Source organism: Petaurus breviceps, unplaced genomic scaffold (genome assembly GCF_028583685.1).
Source record: "Petaurus breviceps papuanus isolate PSGF00001 unplaced genomic scaffold, PetGlider_PUasm1.0 90681, whole genome shotgun sequence".
NCBI classification, from domain to species: Eukaryota; Metazoa; Chordata; class Mammalia; order Diprotodontia; family Petauridae; genus Petaurus; species Petaurus breviceps.
In genome coordinates, this window is record NW_027187307.1 from 4,817,439 (window position 1) to 4,835,537 (window position 18,099).

Below are 18,099 nucleotides of genomic sequence, written 5' to 3' on the forward strand. Positions count from 1 at the left end.
CCCAGTACCCTGACTGGCTGGCACAGTGTGTGCCCCTAGAAACAAAATGCACTATTATCTGTTAGGTCATTCCCAGCCCCAAATGCCTAAAATTCTGGATAGAAAAGAGTTTTGAGTATCAGGCAAGTTGGAGGTTAAACAAATGACTCAGTAGAATGGCAGAGAGAGAGAGAGAGAGAGAGATGTGCCACGCATGGAACAGTCAACTCAAAACACCAAGCATAAGTTCAGTTCTGGCTGTGTGCAGTGCAGAGTGCCCAGGTGGGAGATAAGATGAGATTCCTACCCTCTTAGAGCTGCCAGCTCAGTGGAAGGATCAACTGAAAGGCTAAGAACAGCCTCCATTTTATGCTGCCTTGCCCTCCACAGTTCAAAGTAATCCATGATGAGAGGCCTAGCAACAGAGGGGAAAATGCAATGAGCTCTCCAGTCAGAAGATCCCAGCTCTACTGCTTCCTGACCCTGAGAAGGTCACCTATGCTCTCAGAGATTCCTCTTCTGAGAGGATCTCTTGGATCTCTCTGTTTCCTTCTCACTTTAAATCCTGAGCCTAAAAGTACTTGTCAAGAGGTGGAACAAAGCAAGGTCTTAGGGGAAAAAGGCTTCATGGGGGAAATGACATTTGAGCTGAGTTGAATGACCTATCGAGGATGGGAAGGCAATTCAACAGGTGAAGAGGAGAATGGAAGAGATTCCCAGGAACGGCATAATCAAAGCCCCACAGGCAAGAAAATACCGGAAGAATTCTGAAAAGAATGTACTCCAAGAAGCACTGAGTAAGCTCTTAGTCTATGTCGAGCAGCATGCGAGACACACTGAGGTACAAAGACAGAAAAAAAGAAAGGTCATGTCTCCTGGACACAGAAGAGTCCAGTTTAGCTGGAGTGTCAAGAAGGTGGAGCATGACAGTAGGGTAGATGATAGCATGAGAAAACATGAGCAAGGGCTTTGGTACCAGCTAGTCAGGGGCCTTGAATGATGAGCAGAGGAGTTTGAGCTTTATTCGTAGGCCTCGTGGAACCATTGGCCACAGAGGAGTTACTTGGCCAGATCTATGCTTGAGAGGCTCGTTCAGCCCATGCTATGAAGGGTGGAGCAGAGCAGGGAGAAGGAAGACCTATACAGAAGGAGCCTGTTGCAGTTGTTTAGGGCAGTGGCAATGAAGGCCTGTACTAAGGTGTGGACTAGAAACAGAAAGAAGACTGAAGCAAGAGATCTGCAGGGACTGCATGTGAAAGGTGAGGGACAGAGAAGAGTCAAAGAATGGGAGGCCAACCAAGGAAGTGGGAGCAAGCTGCAGCTCGGAATCCTCCAAAAGGAAAGGGGCCCCTGAGGGCCAACATCAGTTCTTCTACCACCACAGTAGCTCTTGGAAGTGTCCGCTAGACTTCTGATTGGCCATGCTGGCAGGACACCCAGCTAGAGCCATGCTGGAGGCTGAGGGAACTGGGACTCTGGAGCTCCAGAGAGAGAGGCTGGGAACACGGCTGTGCTTGAGCCAGCTTGAAACTGGCTTTTAAGAGCAAAACCCAAGAATTGGGGGGCAGGCAATTGTTTTGTTGATTGGCTAGACTTAAGAAAGTATTTATGATGCAGATTAAACTTTAAAATGTGTCTGAGAGAGCTTGTTGTTAAATATTTATTGGCACATCCCAGATTAGAAATCATCTATTTAGAGGTGGTGGTTGAAGCCATGGGAATAAATTAGTTTATGAAGAAGAGGAAAGAGAAAGAGAAGAAAGAGGACTAAAGACAAGATCTTTGAGAACATCCACATCAAGGTGTTGTAAAAAAGGATGAAGAACCAGGGAAGGAGACTGAGATGGAATGGTTACAGAGATAGGAAGATAACCAAAAAAATATGATCTCTCGGAAGGCAGAAAAGGAAAGCTAGAGAGAGACAGATATGGGGCAAGGGGTGAGGGGGGAAGGGTAGAAAAGTGGCAAGAGGATAAAGGACCTGGCAGACTTGACCATTTGTAAGCAAATGGGAAGGAGCCAGTGAAGGAGAGACTGAAGATGCTTGAGAGAGAATGTGAGTGAAAACAGTGTTGAAAGACCAAGACAGGATGCAAAGGATAGGCAGGTACAAGAGGCCCAGGAGGAAGCCAGGAAGACTAAAGTAGAATTAGGAGCCACATAGTCCCACCAAAATAGAGCAGAAAAACCTGGAGCCAGAGTGCCAGAGCAGAGAGGGGCATACAGTTACAGGTTCAAGAGTATCTAAACCCCTCTGCTGCCATATGCCAAACTGACAAATTTGCTACCTGGAAATGCCCTCACCACCCTGTAGGAGCCCATCCACCCAAGCAAGGTAGGGGAAAGGAAGCTCCCCAGTGTCCCAGAAGCTACCAAAGCCACAGAAGAAACCTGTGAAACATTGCCAATAATGGAGCAGCAACCCCAAAACCTTCAGGGATTGACATTGCATCACATGAGCCCTAATGTGGCCTCTGGAATGCCAGAGAACCCTGCCTCCCATCACTGGCTTTGTCCTAAACTCTATAGGCTTTAGTGGAGTCCACCAAGCCTAGGTGAATTGAATAGTCACCACAGAAGTCCTGCAGAGCTCCTGGCTATTCGCCAGGCTATAAGGTCAGGGAATCCCCAAACTTGATCTGAGGAGTTTCTCCTGGGAGCTGATTGGAAATCATTTCAGACCCACCATAGGCCATCCGCTACCTTCTCTACCCCTGACCAGGCAGTTATAGAAATCTATTAATCTTCACAAAATGGAGCATCGGGAAGGGCAAGACCCTGGAAGAGGACAAAAAAGAACAAGGTTTCCCTTTCTGCAACCTGTGAGCACAGCTAGTGTTGAACATTTTGTCTGCCAACTGAGCATTTATTCAGACCTGTGGAAATGCATTCAAGCAAAGAGCCACATTAGGAAGGCACAAAAGACATAGGCTGGAAGGGAATGGATATCTCTTTCAAAGCCTCTCTATTCACAATGATGGCACCGGAGGATGGCAGCCCCACTGTGGGGGATGGGAAGAGCCTTTACCTTGATCTGAGAAGCAGTGGGAAGTTAGTGTGTGTGTGTGTGTGTATATATATATATATATATATATATATATATATATATATGTATTGTGGAGCTGTGGAGTGACATTGTAAGTGCTATTTTAAAGGAGAAGATTCTCACAGTGGCTTCAAGGATTGTTTGAAAGAGAGACCAGAGGTAAAAGGTTAGGTAGGTCATCTAGAGGCTATTCTAACAGTTCTCATGTTCTGGCCATCCCCAGAAGGAGCTGACATTTGCCATATTGAATTCCCAATCACTAGAGCTCTGGCCAGCGGGTCATTTGTAAGGGACCTTGAAGATGGTATTCATGCTTCGGGTAAAGGTTGGACTAGACGACCTCTGAGGTTCCGCCCAACTTGGAGACCCTGGCTTTCTTTTGTTGAACATAGCTTGGATTGCCCTTGTCTCATGGGTTGCCATGGTCAGAGAATTTATTTCCAAATGGTCCCTCTCCATTTGTGATGGGCCTCATTACACTTAGCTTGGCTGGTGCTCAGAAAACAAACATCACCTATTGCAAGGCCTAGACTCAGAGTCTCTCCAGCATTGTAGAACCTGCAAGAACTTAGATTTCACTGACATTGCCTTCGAGACTCCCCTCCCCCCAAGGTCACGTCAGTGCCATGAGGCATCGAGATATATCATAGTGAAGCTAGAAAGGGACAGATCATCGGGTCATAGATTTGGGGCTAGATATGATCTTAGAGGCCAGATGAGGGAGCTGAGGCCCAGAAAATCAAGTGCCTTGCTCAAGGTCACCCAGATAAAAAGTGGCAGAAGCAGGATTTCAGTGTATGTTCTTTCCACCACCCACACAAGCTCACCGCTGTATTAGAGCCTACTGTTTTGAATGGTCTCCTGTTCTTTGTTCCCTTAGGTAAATCGTAGGTTGCCATGGAGCCCGTAGGTTACTATGTGAGCATCTCAAGGCCTCACCCAGCAGCTCTTCCCCTTTGTCTCCGAGGTCTAGTTGTGGCAAGTTCTGCCTACTTCTGAGGCCACAGGGAAAAATTAGATAATCAGCAGAAAGAAGGGAAACAGCAGTGGGATTTGTTCCTGAACAACTGTATCTCAAGAGTGCTGATTATTGGATGGATGTCAACCTGGGAAAAAGTCTCTGGCAAGATGCCACAGGAGTATGTTCTTGGTTAGCCCTGTTCTGTTTGATTATAGTTTTTTTTTTCCTTTGAAATTTATTTCAGTTATTTCATTAAATATTTCCCAGTTGCATTTTTAAATTTTTTAACATTCATTTGTAAAAATTTTTATTTCCAAATTCTCTCCCTCTCTCCCACCCCACCCCCACCCCTTGAGAAGGCAAGTAATATATTTGCTATTTTTAAAATCAGCAACTTGATTAAAGATCTAAGTGGCCTGCATATCTGATTTGCAGGTGATGTGAAGTTGGAAGGATAGCTAAATTAATTAGCTAGCTGAATCAGGATCCAAGAATAAGGGGCCAACTCTAACAAGGCCAGATGTTGGAGGCAGTGTGAGCCAGTGGAAAGAATACTGGCCATGCAGTCCAAGGGCCTGAGTTGGAATCTCAGCTCTACCACTCACTCTATGTGCCATCTTGGGCAAGTCACTTGAACTCCTAGGGCCTCTGTTAAAGTGAGAGGATTGGACTAGATTGTCCCCGAGTTCCTTTCCAGTTCAAAATCTCTGATCCTGCTACCATTCTGCCACTACAGGGACGGGGTGATTAAAAAGTCAACCAATTTCTAGCACTTATTTCCTATTCCCATGATGCTTTTCTTTTTCACCTTTCTAATGGAAATTTTATTGTTTTAAAGCTGATAATAGAGCATTTCTTATAAGCTTAGTGTGAGTGACAGACACAAAGTATTGCTTTGTGATAAGAACAAATGATATAAGGTCTAGTCTTGGCCCCTGAGAAGAACTTAGAAAATATCTCCTTCCTTTTGTGGAGAGGTTGGGGCCTATGGATGCCTAAGGCTGCATGCACAGCTGCTGTGTCAATTTGGATTAAAGGTTTTCCTTTAGTACATGGGAAGGCTTACTCTGTGAGTTGGGGAGGGCTACATCTGGAAATCACTGTAACAGAAAAACAAAGGCATCTGGAAATCTTAAAATAATAATACCTTTTGCAAAAGCATTGGTGTGTTAACACTAAATTTCTTCCTGGACCTGAGGCCAACTCACTTTTCCCCTTTTGTCACCTTTTTCTGTCTCAGTTCATTTCTCCAAAGGAACATATTATGGAGCCTGCTTCCCTCACTAGGGTGTCTTGAGAATCACTAAGTTACTTCCTGGTCATGTGAGGTGGAAGATAGGATCAGAGCAGAGAACTGCCAGCCCACTGGGGCAGGATTGGGATCTTTATATTTTGGAGTCAGCAGGCTCTTACTGCCCTGATTATTGCTAAAACTGGTCACATCCTGATCCCCAGCAAAATCCCAGAGCTTTCATTCTCTTTCCTTCAGCTTAGGCAGGATCAGTGTGCTTGGTGGTGATGGGGGTGGGAGGTGGGGGGGATGGAGGGGTCATGGGGGGGGAGGTGGGAGGGGTGGAGGGGTCATGGGGGGGGGGGGGGGGGGACTGGGGAGGATGGGTGGTGATGGTGGAGGGTGGGGGAGTGGGGGTGGTGATAGGGGTGGGGGTGGTAGTTAGTCCTGTCCAACCCTTTGTGACCCCATTTGGGGTTTTCTTGGCAAAGATATTGGAGTGGTTTGCCATTTCCTTCTCTAGCTCATTTTATAGATGAGGAACTAAGGCAAACAGTTAAGTGACTTGCTCAGGGTCACACAGCTACTAAGTGTCTGAGGCTGGATTTGAACTCAGGTGTTCTTGACTCTAGGCTGGCGTTCTATCCATTGCAGTGCCCCCTCTCTGGCCAGGCTCAGTGTGGAAACAGTTAATTGTACCTCCTCTCCATAGGTGTGTTCCCTCATCCTCCCCAGATCCTGCTAAGGTTACAGATCCCAGTGGGATGCCACATTAAAACAATTAAATACACTATCCAGGAAACTGGGAACTTCAAGTGTCAAATCATCCCCTGTATTCAATTTCTGATCTCTTTGGGGCACATTAAACAATTAAATACACTATCCAGGAAACTGGGAACTTCAAGTGTCAAATCATCCCCTGTATTCAATTTCTGATCTCTTTGGGGGGGGGGGTGACAGAGACAACCATCAGGATCAACAGCTGCATGCAACCTATCCTTGTTCACAGGCTACATATAAAATGAGTCTTGGGGCAGCTAGGTGGAGCAGTGAATAGAGTGCTGGCCCTGGAGTCAGTTCAAATTTGGCCTTAGACACTTAATACTTACTAGCTGTGTGACCTTGGGCAAGTCACTTAACCCCAATTGTCCTGCTTTCCCCCCGCCAAAAAAAGAAAATGAGTCTTGGTGTCAATGCACATCTGCTTCTCTGGTATCTGGAGAGCAGACAAGTGGATTCAGTCTCCAGTATAATCAATTGACTCTAAGATGACCCAGTCTAACAGAGCCTCCTAATGGTGGGGGAGTTTGCCCCAGAACTTCCTTTGCCCAGGATTTGCCCCAGTAGGCACTGTAGCAAGAGAGAAATCAGTGAAAGCAAATAACTCCTGGATAGCCACCCATGGTGGTCTTCCCATTGAAAATGGGGCCCCTTGAGGTGGGCCAAGGGATGGTAGTTTGCTGGGTGCTCACCAGTTCTGTCTCTAGTGCCCACAGGTGAGGAGTACTGGGGAAAGGAGAAGAGAGAAGACATGGCTGCAGTAATCCTAGAAAGCATCTTCCTTAAACGATCACAGCAGAAAAAGAAGACCTCCCCTCTGAACTTCAAGAAACGACTCTTTCTCTTGACCGTTCAGAAACTCTCATATTATGAGTATGACTTTGAGCGTGGGGTGAGTCTGCCTGCTGCAGGCCAGCCAAGGCGGTCTGTTCAAGTTTGCAAAACACTTTCCATCCATTTAGCTCCCTTGAGCCTCCCTGCCACCTGGTAGGGAAGAGTCTGCGAGTAGTATTGCCCCATTTTACAGAGGAGGAAACCAAGGCTTAGAGACATTATGTGACTTGCCCATAGTCACACACTGAGTGGGGAGCAGGATTTGAGCCCTGCCATCTGACTTTGGCTTCATCAGTCTGCCTCTGAGTGGGTGTTTTGTGTTATTGATGATAGTGAAGGCCAAGGCTGAGAGCTGGATCTGTCATCCTCTTCGCTTCTGAGCAATTCTGCACATAGTTGGTGCCCAGTGAATGCTTTTTCAGTCACCCATTCCCAGTCACTCACAAAGATGACAGGTCAGAGCTTCCCCTAGATTTTCTGCAAGTTGTCAGACTCTCTGATATGAGCAGTGGAATTCAGATAACAAAACTGAGTCATTCCAGTCTCTTAATCACTTTCAGTAACCCCACCTTGCTCACTTCTTTGTTTTATTTTTCAGAGACGAGGAAGTAAAAAGGGTTCAGTAGATGTTGAGAAGATCACCTGTGTGGAAACAGTGGTTCCTGAAAAAAATCCTCCCCCTGAGCGGCAGATCCCGGTGAGAACAGGTCAACCTTTGCTATCCACCCACCCCTGGGCTGCTCAGGGGAGCTAAAGTATTTCAATCCAACCCTCTAAATAAGCAGAGCTCATTTTCAGCTCCACATACAATATAAGTACAGTAAAAATAAGTTACTTTGTGATACCATCCCATTTAGTTGGCATAATGACCTCTCAAAATATAAATATGAGTTCATTTCAACAAACATTTTTAGGACACACAGCATCTCTTTCACTAAAAGACAGAAAGTTTTCTAACATGGTTATTAGCTTTGTTCTCCAGCACCAATGTCCTAATTTTTAGATAGTGTAGCCCAGTGGTACCAGACTAAAATAGGGGCCACTAGACAATAAGTAAGGATCTCTGTGGGCACATCCTGACTTAGAAAACCACAAATTAACATTCTCCATATCCTATTGTATGTTTATTTATTGTGTTACACATTTCCCAATGACAGTCCAGTTCCTGGTGGGAACTGTTAGGCTTGTAAGCATGTTTGACACCTCTGGCCTAGGGTATGGTATCTGAACCAGACCTGGGACTTCATCAGTGTAGGGAATTCCTGGTGAGGAAACTACCAAGAGATAACTTCCATTTCTGGAACGTCGCCCTAGGGCCCTGATGGCTGAGGTCACATAGCCAGTATGTGACCTTCCTGACTCTCTTCACTAGATCACATGGCCTCTTATAGTATCTTGTGATGTATAGAATATGACAGCAATTAGATCCTCAGGTCTATGGCATCATGGAGCTGGAGGGGACTGACACTGGGCCCTCCCCGCCACTGTGTATTCCATCCCACCTCCCTCAGTCTCCCAGAAGGAGGGGCTCAAGCCACCAGCATGGTGAGGCCTTCCCCCAGGTACCTTAGAGAATGTGCTGTTACATCTGTCTCCCAGAGAGTGAATTAGAGGCCTGTTAAGAACCAGGATCCCTGGGGGAGGCCACGTGTTCTCATTGCCATCCTGGGGTAGCCTGGATGTGACTTTGATGATGGCCTTATACATCACCCTTTCATGATTCTGAGCCTGGACAGACCAAAGAACCTGAGATATGAGCTGTTGAGTCCTATAGATTGGTACCTCTGTGGCAAGGTTGCGGACAGAGCCCACTGAGGCATGCCTTTACCTCTGAGTCAGAGCCTTCCACAGTTGACAGGTGAGGACCCCTGCCCTCTATCTTTTTTTCTTACAGAGAAAGGGGGAAGAGGCCAGTGAGATGGAGCAGATCTCTATCATTGAGAGGTTCCCCTACCCCTTTCAGGTAAGTCACACTAAGATCAGCCTGGAAGGGACCTTCACAGGCACCTCGGCCAGATCCCCAGGGAGCAGAGACTACAGGTGGCCCAGTGGCCCAGGAAGGCAGAGTGAGGCTGAGGATTATTGTCTGCATGATGGCAGCACCTGCAATTGAATACATCCATCACGGCGCTCCCTAGCTCCAGTCACTGAGATGCCCATTTGGTGGCTGGCAATTTCACTTCCTTTCAATTGCCTCTCCCTATTACTGGTCCTGTGAATTGGAAAAATCAACAAGTGGACCAGGGCTCCCCAGGGAGGGGCTGCTACTGGGTTTCCTATTAAACCCTGGTTCAGCTTTAGCCTGGACTTGGCAGGTGCAGTGAGCACAGGAAAAAAAAAACACCTCAAATGATTTGTTTTCATGGACCTGGCTTGCCTTTGTTCTGCAAACAGAAACAAAGCAGTCTCTAAGGCCCTGAAAGGCAGAGAAGGAACCGGAAGTGCCCCCCAGGAGGAGTGGGGAAGAGGGGGCAGGGAGGGGAAGGAGGGAAAGGCAAGGGGGGACAGGGGGCACAGGGAAGGCGAGGGGGGAAAGGGGTGGGTCAGAGGGGGGCGGGGGAAGTTGAGGGGGGAAGAGGGCGGGGGAAGGCAGGCAGAGGAAGGCCAGGGGGAAGGCAGGGGGAACAGGGCCTCTTGGTCATGGTTGTAGAAATACAGCAAAGGTCTAGTAACAAAGCCAGGGTGAATGAGGGTCTCCCGTCCCCTTTCTTGGATGAGAAAGAAACTGGGAAGCAGGGGCCTTTTTAGATGGCCTTTCTCCTCCTGCTGTCTTCTCCCCTCAGAGTGCTAATGGAGACAGACAGTTTCAAGAATCCAAAGCAGCAGTGACCCCCAAATCATTTCTCTTGGACTTCAAATTTGCCATGTGATGCTCCCCAGCTCCCAGGGACAGGCAGCAGGTCTCATCCTTGGGCTCTTTCTTCCACTGCCCCTGGCATTGGGGCCTTACATGTGGCTGAGCCTTAATAAGTGTGTGGAGATCTATTTGCAAATTGGTGGATCTTCCCAATTATGATTTACTCTTCTTGTTGTTCAGTCCTGTTCCACTCTTTGTGACTCCATTTGGCAGATACCTCGGTGGTTTGCTATATCTTTCTCCAGCACATTTGACAGATGGGGAAACTGAGGCAAGCAGGGTTAAGTGACTTGTCCAGGGTCACATAGCCAGGAAGTATTTGAGGCCTGGTTTGTACTCAGGTCTTCCTGATTCTAAGCCCAGCACTCCATCCACATCGCCACCTGGCTGCCCCTTGATTTTCATTTAAGTTACAGTCTATTTCTTGTTCAGAGTATGCTTATGCCACTTGGTAGATAAATCAAGAGTCGAGTTCCTACTAATCATGACCTCCACCCACCTCTCCTGAGCTCCAGGTTTAAAAGTCAGATGCAAAGAAAGGGGCAGTGTGGACAGTAAGAAACTATATGTGCTCGGAAGGAGGGGGCCCTGGAGGCCACCCCCCTTGGTGAACTTGGGCCAGTCACTTAACCTCTTAGGGGTCTATATTAGAGAGAATTTTTTTTGTCTAAATTGAAGGAGACCTAAGGTCCCTTTCAGCTTGAAATCCATGAGCTGTGATTATAAAACATTGGGGGGGAGGGAACGCTGACAAGGATCCCCTGATGAGGATAAATATTGTGACCCCAAACTACACTGAAACTAAACCACTTATCTGGAAGTCCTGAGATCATTTGGAAACTTAGAATAGAAATCTGGAATGGTAGCTGCTAGAGAGTACGGATTATTTCATTTGTATCCCCAGGGCTGGCATATAGTAGGTCTTTAATATATGCTTGTTGATTGATAGGCATTTACTAGTTGTGTGACCCTGGGCAAGTAACTTAACCTCTCTTCCTCCTCTGTAAAATGAGGATAATAATAGCACTTCCCTCTCAAGGTTATTGTGAAGATCAGCTGAAATACACACACATACACAGACACACACACACACACACACACACACACACACACACTGGGTTGCAAAGTGTAAAGCACTATATAAGTACTAGCTATTATTGTTGTTATAGATAAGTATAGACCTTGCATGCCTAGAATAATGAATCAATAGTTCTGACCATTCCCTGGCAACTTGAGCCCATTCCATTGACTGGAAACCTTGTGTCCCTCTGACTGCCTAGATGGGGTAGGAGCTCTAGATCTTCCTTCTTTGCTGGAGGTCTAACTGTTGTGGCTCTGCTCCTTCCGTAGGTGGTGTATGACGAAGGCCCCCTCTATGTCTTCTCCCCAACCGAAGAACTGAGGAAACGCTGGATTCATCAGCTCAAAAATGGTGAGACTTGTTTGGAAAACCAACGAATGACATCTTCCTTTTAAAACAAAATAACTTAGGCCATTTGGAAACGTCCTTGTGAAATCCTCCACAGTTGCCAAAATCAAGAGGTTCAAACCAGTCACATGAAGGACAATGCCAAGAATGGGCTAATGGGCAAGACTGACCCTGTGCTCTCAGTGTCCCTGCTCCATTATGTCCCTCCATTGACACTTCATTCCTGGACACCTCACAAAGACTGGGCCTTCCCCCTCTCTTGCCAGCAACTGTAAGAGTGGCATTTTGGGCTTCCTTCCCTTCAAGAAGCACTACTACACGTGGTTATCCTTTCAAGATCACAGGCTATAGGTCATCTCCTTTTACAGAGGGGGAAACTGAGGCCCAGAGAGAGGAAGGGACTTGCCCAAGAACACATAGGTAGTACCATGTTGTATCTCAGCACTGTGAAGGAGGAGGAGAAGGAGAAGGCCTTCATCTTGGGAGCTCCTTATGCATTCCAGACCTTCCAAGGATCTAAATTTGATCAGAGCCCACAGTTTCTGCCTTTTGCCCCAATTTGACTGTGTACAGCTTGGATGAAACTTCCACAGGATGCATGCGTGTACATATAGTCATGTATATATATAGTTACATGGCTTTTAGGGCCTGAGAGATTAACAGGCTGAACTGCCGTCAGGAAAGGTCTCCTAGAGAAACAGGAAGGATGGCAGGCTGATAATGTATGGTTGGGTTATTGCATGACAGTCACTTGTCCTCTCATGCAGGGCTTCTGGAACCGCACTCCCTTGTTCCCTTCTTGAGCTCTAGGTGTTGTTGTTGTTCAGTCACATCCAATTCTCCATGACTGTGGACCTTACTGTCCATGGGGTCACAAAGTCAGTAAGTGTCTGAGGCTGGATTTGAACTCCAGTCTTCCTGACTCCAGGCCTGAGCTCTATCCACTAAGCCACCTAGCTGCCCCCAAGTATAGTTGGTGCCAGTGGTCTAGAGGGGCAGGGACTCCAGCTAGGGGTGGGGTCTGCAGAAACACATCTCATCACAACAGTTTTCTTTTTTTAACTTTGTTGATTTTTTTCCGTTTCTGGATAGCATGCCCCCACCCCCAAAGGCCTCACCCTTGTAACAAAGAAAAAAACCAATGCGTCAATCTTGTCTGATGGTATATGTACCATTCCATAGCTGTAGTCCTCCACCTCAGAGAGGGATTCCTCTTCTCTTCTCTTCTCCAGGGCCCAAACTGGTCATCACAATTACCCAGGCTCGGCTTCTGATTGTTTTCCCTTTCATTTATATTGCTGTAGTCATTTTTATAACATTTTCCTGATCGCTGATTTTGTTCCATTTGCAGACATCTTCCCATGTTTCTCCAGGTACTCCATGTCCATGATTTCTTAGGGTGTAATGTTATTCCATTACCTTTCTATACTGCAGTTTGTTCAGCTATTCCCTCGTTGATGGGCACCCACTGACTCTGACCTCCTTAGGGGATCTCTTGGTCAAAGGGTATGAACAATTAAGTATGGTTGGACCAACTGAGAGCTCCAGGTGTGTGGTATTGTGTCTGTCTTCCTGCAGTGCCCTCCAACACCATTTCCATCTGCTACTATCTTTGCCAGTTTGTTGGGGATACGGCATTCACAACATCCCAGTTGGAACCTCAGGCCTGATTTAATCCAATGAGCTTCTCTGTAGCTAACACTCCTCCTGCCCTATTCCTACCTCCTGTTCCCCTGATTTCTGTGATCTGGAACCACTGACTACTGGGAGGCAGACATTCCTTTTCCTTGCCACCTCTTCCTATACTCGCCCCCTGTCCAGCTCAACCCTCCCCCTTGCCAGTGGCTGTACTTCTGTGTGGCACCTTCTGGAATACCCACTGAATTTGTGACACACTTCCCTCCATTTTTGGTCTCTTACACTCTTTCTGTCTTTTGGAGATAAAAGCAGCCTGGCCTTTTCCTGGCTGTCCTCTCCAGGGTGAGCCCTTCCCCCTCTCACTGCCCCACACAGGAGAAACTGGATTATTCCTTGCACCTCATGGTGGGTCCCTTGCAGATACTCCCTTTGTCCTCACTCACAGTGTCTCCTTTGAAATGTCATCACCGGGTCCAAATCCTCGGCCCAGTTTTCTATGGGCTTCCACGCTACTCGTTTTCCTTTCTCACTAAGTGTAGCCTATGGCTCAGTCTTCCTCTGCACCCCAGCCCCTAGAGAGTGCTTAACAGTCACTGCCTGCACATCCTCATCTGCTGTAACCCTGCAGCCCCTTACAATGGCTTCTGATCCTGCTCTTTCTTTCTTTAATAGCGTCAAGAATATCCTCTTCATTGCCTTGTCTGAGTCCTCGTTCTTTTGGACCCTCCTTATATCAATGGAAGCAAAAAGAATGCAGGGATTCTTAGGCACTTGGTACCTCTTGGTGGGGGCTCAATCCTTCCTCCCTTTGACTGCTGTGACTCTGCCCTCCTGGTTCTCCTTTGGCCTATTTGACCCTTCACAGTCTCCTTTGCTAGCTCAGTGTATTCCTCCTGTCCCCTAAGCATGAGTGGCTGCCCACGTTCTATCCTGAAAGAAGAACCATGCTGACTTCGACAATGGAAATGAAAAAGACAAAAAAACAGAAGCTGAACTAATAATGACCATTATAGTTATAACGGCCATTTGTCTGTTCTATGCAAACGACTCCCAAACTGTATTTCTAATCATTGTCTGTTTTTTTTTTCTGAACCCTTTATCCCTGACTACCGACAGGACATTTTAATTTGAATGTCCTGACAAGAAATTCATTTTTTAAAAAACCATATCAATATTTTTGATCATTTTGTTGCTTTTCTCGTTTAGTTCATTTTTTTCATGTGCCGTTTTTTTTAGCCATTTTGTTCCCTTCATTGTTTTATTTTTGTTTTTATTTTGGAGGGGGGAAGGCAGGGCAATTGGGGTTAAGTGACTTGTCCAAGGTCACCATGGCTAGTAAGTGTTAAGTGTCTGAGGCCAAGTTTGAACCCAGGTCCTCCTGACTCCAGGGCCGGTGCTCTATTCACTGTGCCACCTAGCTGCCCCTCTTCATTGTTTTTGGAGGTTATGTGAAGAGCCTGGGTGCCTTAGAAACTTCACATGTTTGTCTTGACTGGAAAATGTACCTCCCCCACCTGACCTTTGGAGATTTTTCTCATGAAGATAATGTTAGAGTTGTTAAAATGTCACAAATGATAAAAAAAAAATACCTTACATTTGTATAGTGCTCTTGAGCGTTATCTCGTTTGCCCTTCCCCACTCTGAGATAGGCAGAGAAGATACTAGATGTCCCCAAGTCTTAGCAGGGTTCTTGAAACTGAACTCCACTAAGACTTTGGGGACAGCCTTTATCAAATTCAGCAGAGTTCAATTCATTTGAATATTCCCAGCAGGGTGGGGGGGGGAGTACATATGCATCACAGAGACAGAATCATTCTTGCTCCCACCTACAGTACAGGCTCCCCCCCTGAGCTCTCTCTACGGAGCTCTGTCCAGTTTTGCAGCAATACACAGACCAGCTGCCACCATCCTTACTAAGGCCAATATCCTTTAAAGACAGAATGGAAGTTTCCTTTTTGTCTTTGTCTCTCCTGTGCCTAGCAGAATAGCTGTCCCATGGTAAGTACTTAACAAATGCTTCTTATGCTGCATTTAATGAAATGCTGGGCTAGGAATGAGAGTGAGAGAATTGGGTTTCTTTTCTGGAAAGTGGAAGCCAAACTAATTCTCACCTGCTTCACAGGATGGTTATAAGAGCAACCTGAGAAAACCCAGGTCAAAAGCTTTTCTGTGTTCTGTAGACAACATCTAATAGCACTCACATGTTCCCTGTGAGGTTTTCTAGTACTCAGGACTACTGAGGCCCAAAATACACTAATCATCAGGCCAGTGGAGAGAAAAAAGAGAGCTAATCAAAAGGGAAAAAATGTAAGCCCTGGCTCCTCCTACTGAAGTCCTGCCAGGGGCCCTGGGCTGCAGAATGACCTCTTACTCTCTTCTTCCCTCCCCACAGTGATCCGGTATAACAGTGACCTCGTGCAGAAATACCACCCTTGCTTCTGGATTGATGGGCAGTACCTCTGCTGCTCTCAGACAGCCAAAAATGCCATGGGCTGTCAAATCCTGGAGAACCGAAATGGAAGTGAGAGCCCTATCATTTCTTGCTTTGCTGTATCCTATCTCCGTTGTTGCTGTGGCTGACCCACCCTTGCTGTCCCTAAGCTCTTCCCCAGAATGTTTGCTTTCTTTTTATCGGTTTCTTATTTTTCAGGCTTAAAACCAGGAAGCTCTCACCGGAAGACGAAGAAGCCTCTTCCTCCAACGCCTGAGGAGGACCAGGTATAGGGGGCCTAGATCTGGAGGCTGGCTGAATAGTGAAATAACATTTTGAGTCTGGAGCCGAGTTAGAATCCTAAAGGGGGAGGAGCAGAGAGCATCCCAGAGATGCCCTGCTGCTTGGAATTCTTACTGGGCACTCTCAAGCCAGACAATTAGGGAAAAGGTAGACAGCTATAAAGCACTGGAGCTGCCATTGGGTGACACCACACACTTAGAACCTGCATAATTCCGACTATTTATCTAGCACTCAGTGGTTAATGAAGCACAAGCATGCCTTGTCTCATTTGATTCTCCCAAAGATACTTTGAGGGGCAGTTAGGTGGTACAGTGGATAGAGTGCCAGGCTTAGAATCAGAAAGACTCCTCTCCCTGAGTTCAAATCTGACCTCAGACACTTCCTAGCTGGCTGACCCTGGGCAAGTCACTTCACCCTGTTTGCCTCAGTTTCCTTATCTGTCAAATGAGCTGGAGAAGGAAATGGCAAACCACTTCAGTATCTCTGCTGAGAAAACCCCAAATGGGGTCACGGAGAGTTGGACATGATTGAAAAACAACCAAACAGCAATCATAAAAATAATACTGAGGCACATAGGCAGTTATCTCTGTTTTGGGGAGGGGGGGTGTTTTGGTTTGTTTTTGCTTTTTGGAGGGAAATTGGGGTTAAGTGACTTGCCCAAAGTCACACAGCTAGTAAGTGTGTTAAGTGTCTGAGGTCACATTTGAACTCAGGTCCTCCTGACTCCAGGGCCAGTGCTCCATTCACTGCACCACCTAGCTGCCCCAAGTTATCTCTGTTTTACAGAGGAAAAAACTGATTCCCAGAAATGCTAAGCTAATTGGCCAAAGTCAACCCAGCTATGACTAAAGGCTAGGCTTCCTGGACTTCTGGTTGAGTTTCTTATTTGGCTAGGCCAGGGCATTTGTTCTGGGAAGTTGGCATTCAGTCAAAGGGCTGCCCTTGAGGACTTAGAGGGCCACATGTGGCCTCCAGGCTGCAGGTTGCCGACCCCTGGGCTAGACTGTCTTAAGACTACACTGCAGATAGGAGGGAGGGGAAGGCTCCGCTTCTACTTACATGACCTGTTTTGACTTCCCACCCTACAGATTGTAAACAAACCACTGCCCCCTGAGCCAACAGGAGGTCCCGGCCCCACAAATGAGCTCAAGAAGGTTATCGCTCTCTATGACTATACACCGATGAATGCAAATGACCTGCAGCTCCAGAAGGGCGAAGAGTATTTTATCCTGGAGGAGAGCACCTTGCCCTGGTGGAGAGCTCGGGACAAAAATGGGTGAGAGGCCATTCCATCCAGTCCAGAAGCAGACACACCTATGCCCTGGCACCTCCCCAACAGCCAATACAAACAAAATCCTAGAGCGTTAGCCAGGTCTCAGCCCTGCTTGGAAGTCTGGGGTGTTTTCCTTTGGTTTGATTTTTTGGCCTGGCCCTGCAATTTCATTGGCATAGGGAAATACCAGTGAGTTCCCTGTGCCCTCTACCAATGCAGGTTTGCAATTTGTAATCTCTGACAGTTGAGTCAAGTCAAGATAAGTCCACAAACATTTCTAAAAAGTGCCTACTATGCGCCTGGTACTGTGCTAAGCTCCACGGATACAAAGACAAGCAAAAAGAGCCCTTGCCCTCAGGGAGCTCACATTCTAACAGGAGAGACAACATGCAAACAACTGTGTATACACAAGATGTAGACAGGGGTAAAGTGGCCTCTCACCCATCATGGAAGGAGCAGGGTCATAGAGCCCGGAAAGGCAAGAAGGGGCCAGGTTGGAAAGGACTTTAAGAGCTAAACAAAGGATTTTCTATTTGAGCCCCTCAAGTTTATTAAACAAGGGAGTGACATGGTCAGCCCTGAAGCAAAAACAGAAGGTTATTGATTAGGCTAGGCAGGAGGTAAGAAGGGCCTGCACCAGGGTGGGGGCAGGGGCAGTGGAAGCTGATTGAATGTGGGGGAGTGGGAAGGGAGAGTGGGTGAGTGAGGATGATATCAACATTGTGAGCCTGGGTGACCAGGATGATAGTGGAACCCTTAGTAGGAATAGGGAAGTTAAGAAGCTTGTGGGAAGAGATAATGGGTTCAGTTTAGACAGGATGACTTGAAGATGTCCAATAGATAGATGCCAGACTGGAGCCAGCAAAGATGTTGGGGCTGGATAAGTAGCTCTGAGAATCATCAGCACAGAGATGGCCCTTGGATCCATGGGAACTAAAAAGATCACCAAGTGACACAGTATAGAGGGAAAAGGAAATTCAGAAGAGAGCCTAGAGGCATGCTTCATGGTTAGTGAATAGAACAGCTAGGTGGCTCAGTGGATAGCGAGCTGTGCATGGAGTCACGAAAACCTGCTTTCAAATCAGGCCTCAGATACTTACTAACACGTGTGACCCTGGGCGAGTCACTTAACCCCATTTGTTTTAGTTTCCTCATCTGTAAAATGAGCTGGAGAAAGAAATGGCAAGTCACTCCAATGTCTCTGCCAAGAAAACCCCCACATTTGGAAAACCAGTACCTTCCACCTGGCTATTGTCCCATATCGCTTTTTCCTTTTGTGGCTAAACTCCTTGAGAAGGCCATCTCTAATAAGTGCCTCTACTTCCTTTCCTCTCACT

General features: G+C 46.8%; 1 protein-coding gene across 1 annotated transcript in view; it reads left to right on the forward strand.

Annotated features, from left to right (window-relative positions):
• BTK (Bruton tyrosine kinase) overlaps positions 1 to 18,099 on the forward strand; it is a 35,715-nt gene that overhangs the window by 4,227 nt on the left and 13,389 nt on the right. The window contains exons 2-8 of the mRNA XM_069065237.1: positions 6,705 to 6,889; positions 7,430 to 7,528; positions 8,726 to 8,794; positions 11,039 to 11,120; positions 15,148 to 15,276; positions 15,406 to 15,473; positions 16,578 to 16,765. Coding sequence (XP_068921338.1) covers positions 6,749 to 6,889; positions 7,430 to 7,528; positions 8,726 to 8,794; positions 11,039 to 11,120; positions 15,148 to 15,276; positions 15,406 to 15,473; positions 16,578 to 16,765 — 776 coding nt within the window. The 5' untranslated portion in view covers positions 6,705 to 6,748. The remainder of the gene's footprint in view (positions 1 to 6,704; positions 6,890 to 7,429; positions 7,529 to 8,725; positions 8,795 to 11,038; positions 11,121 to 15,147; positions 15,277 to 15,405; positions 15,474 to 16,577; positions 16,766 to 18,099) is intronic.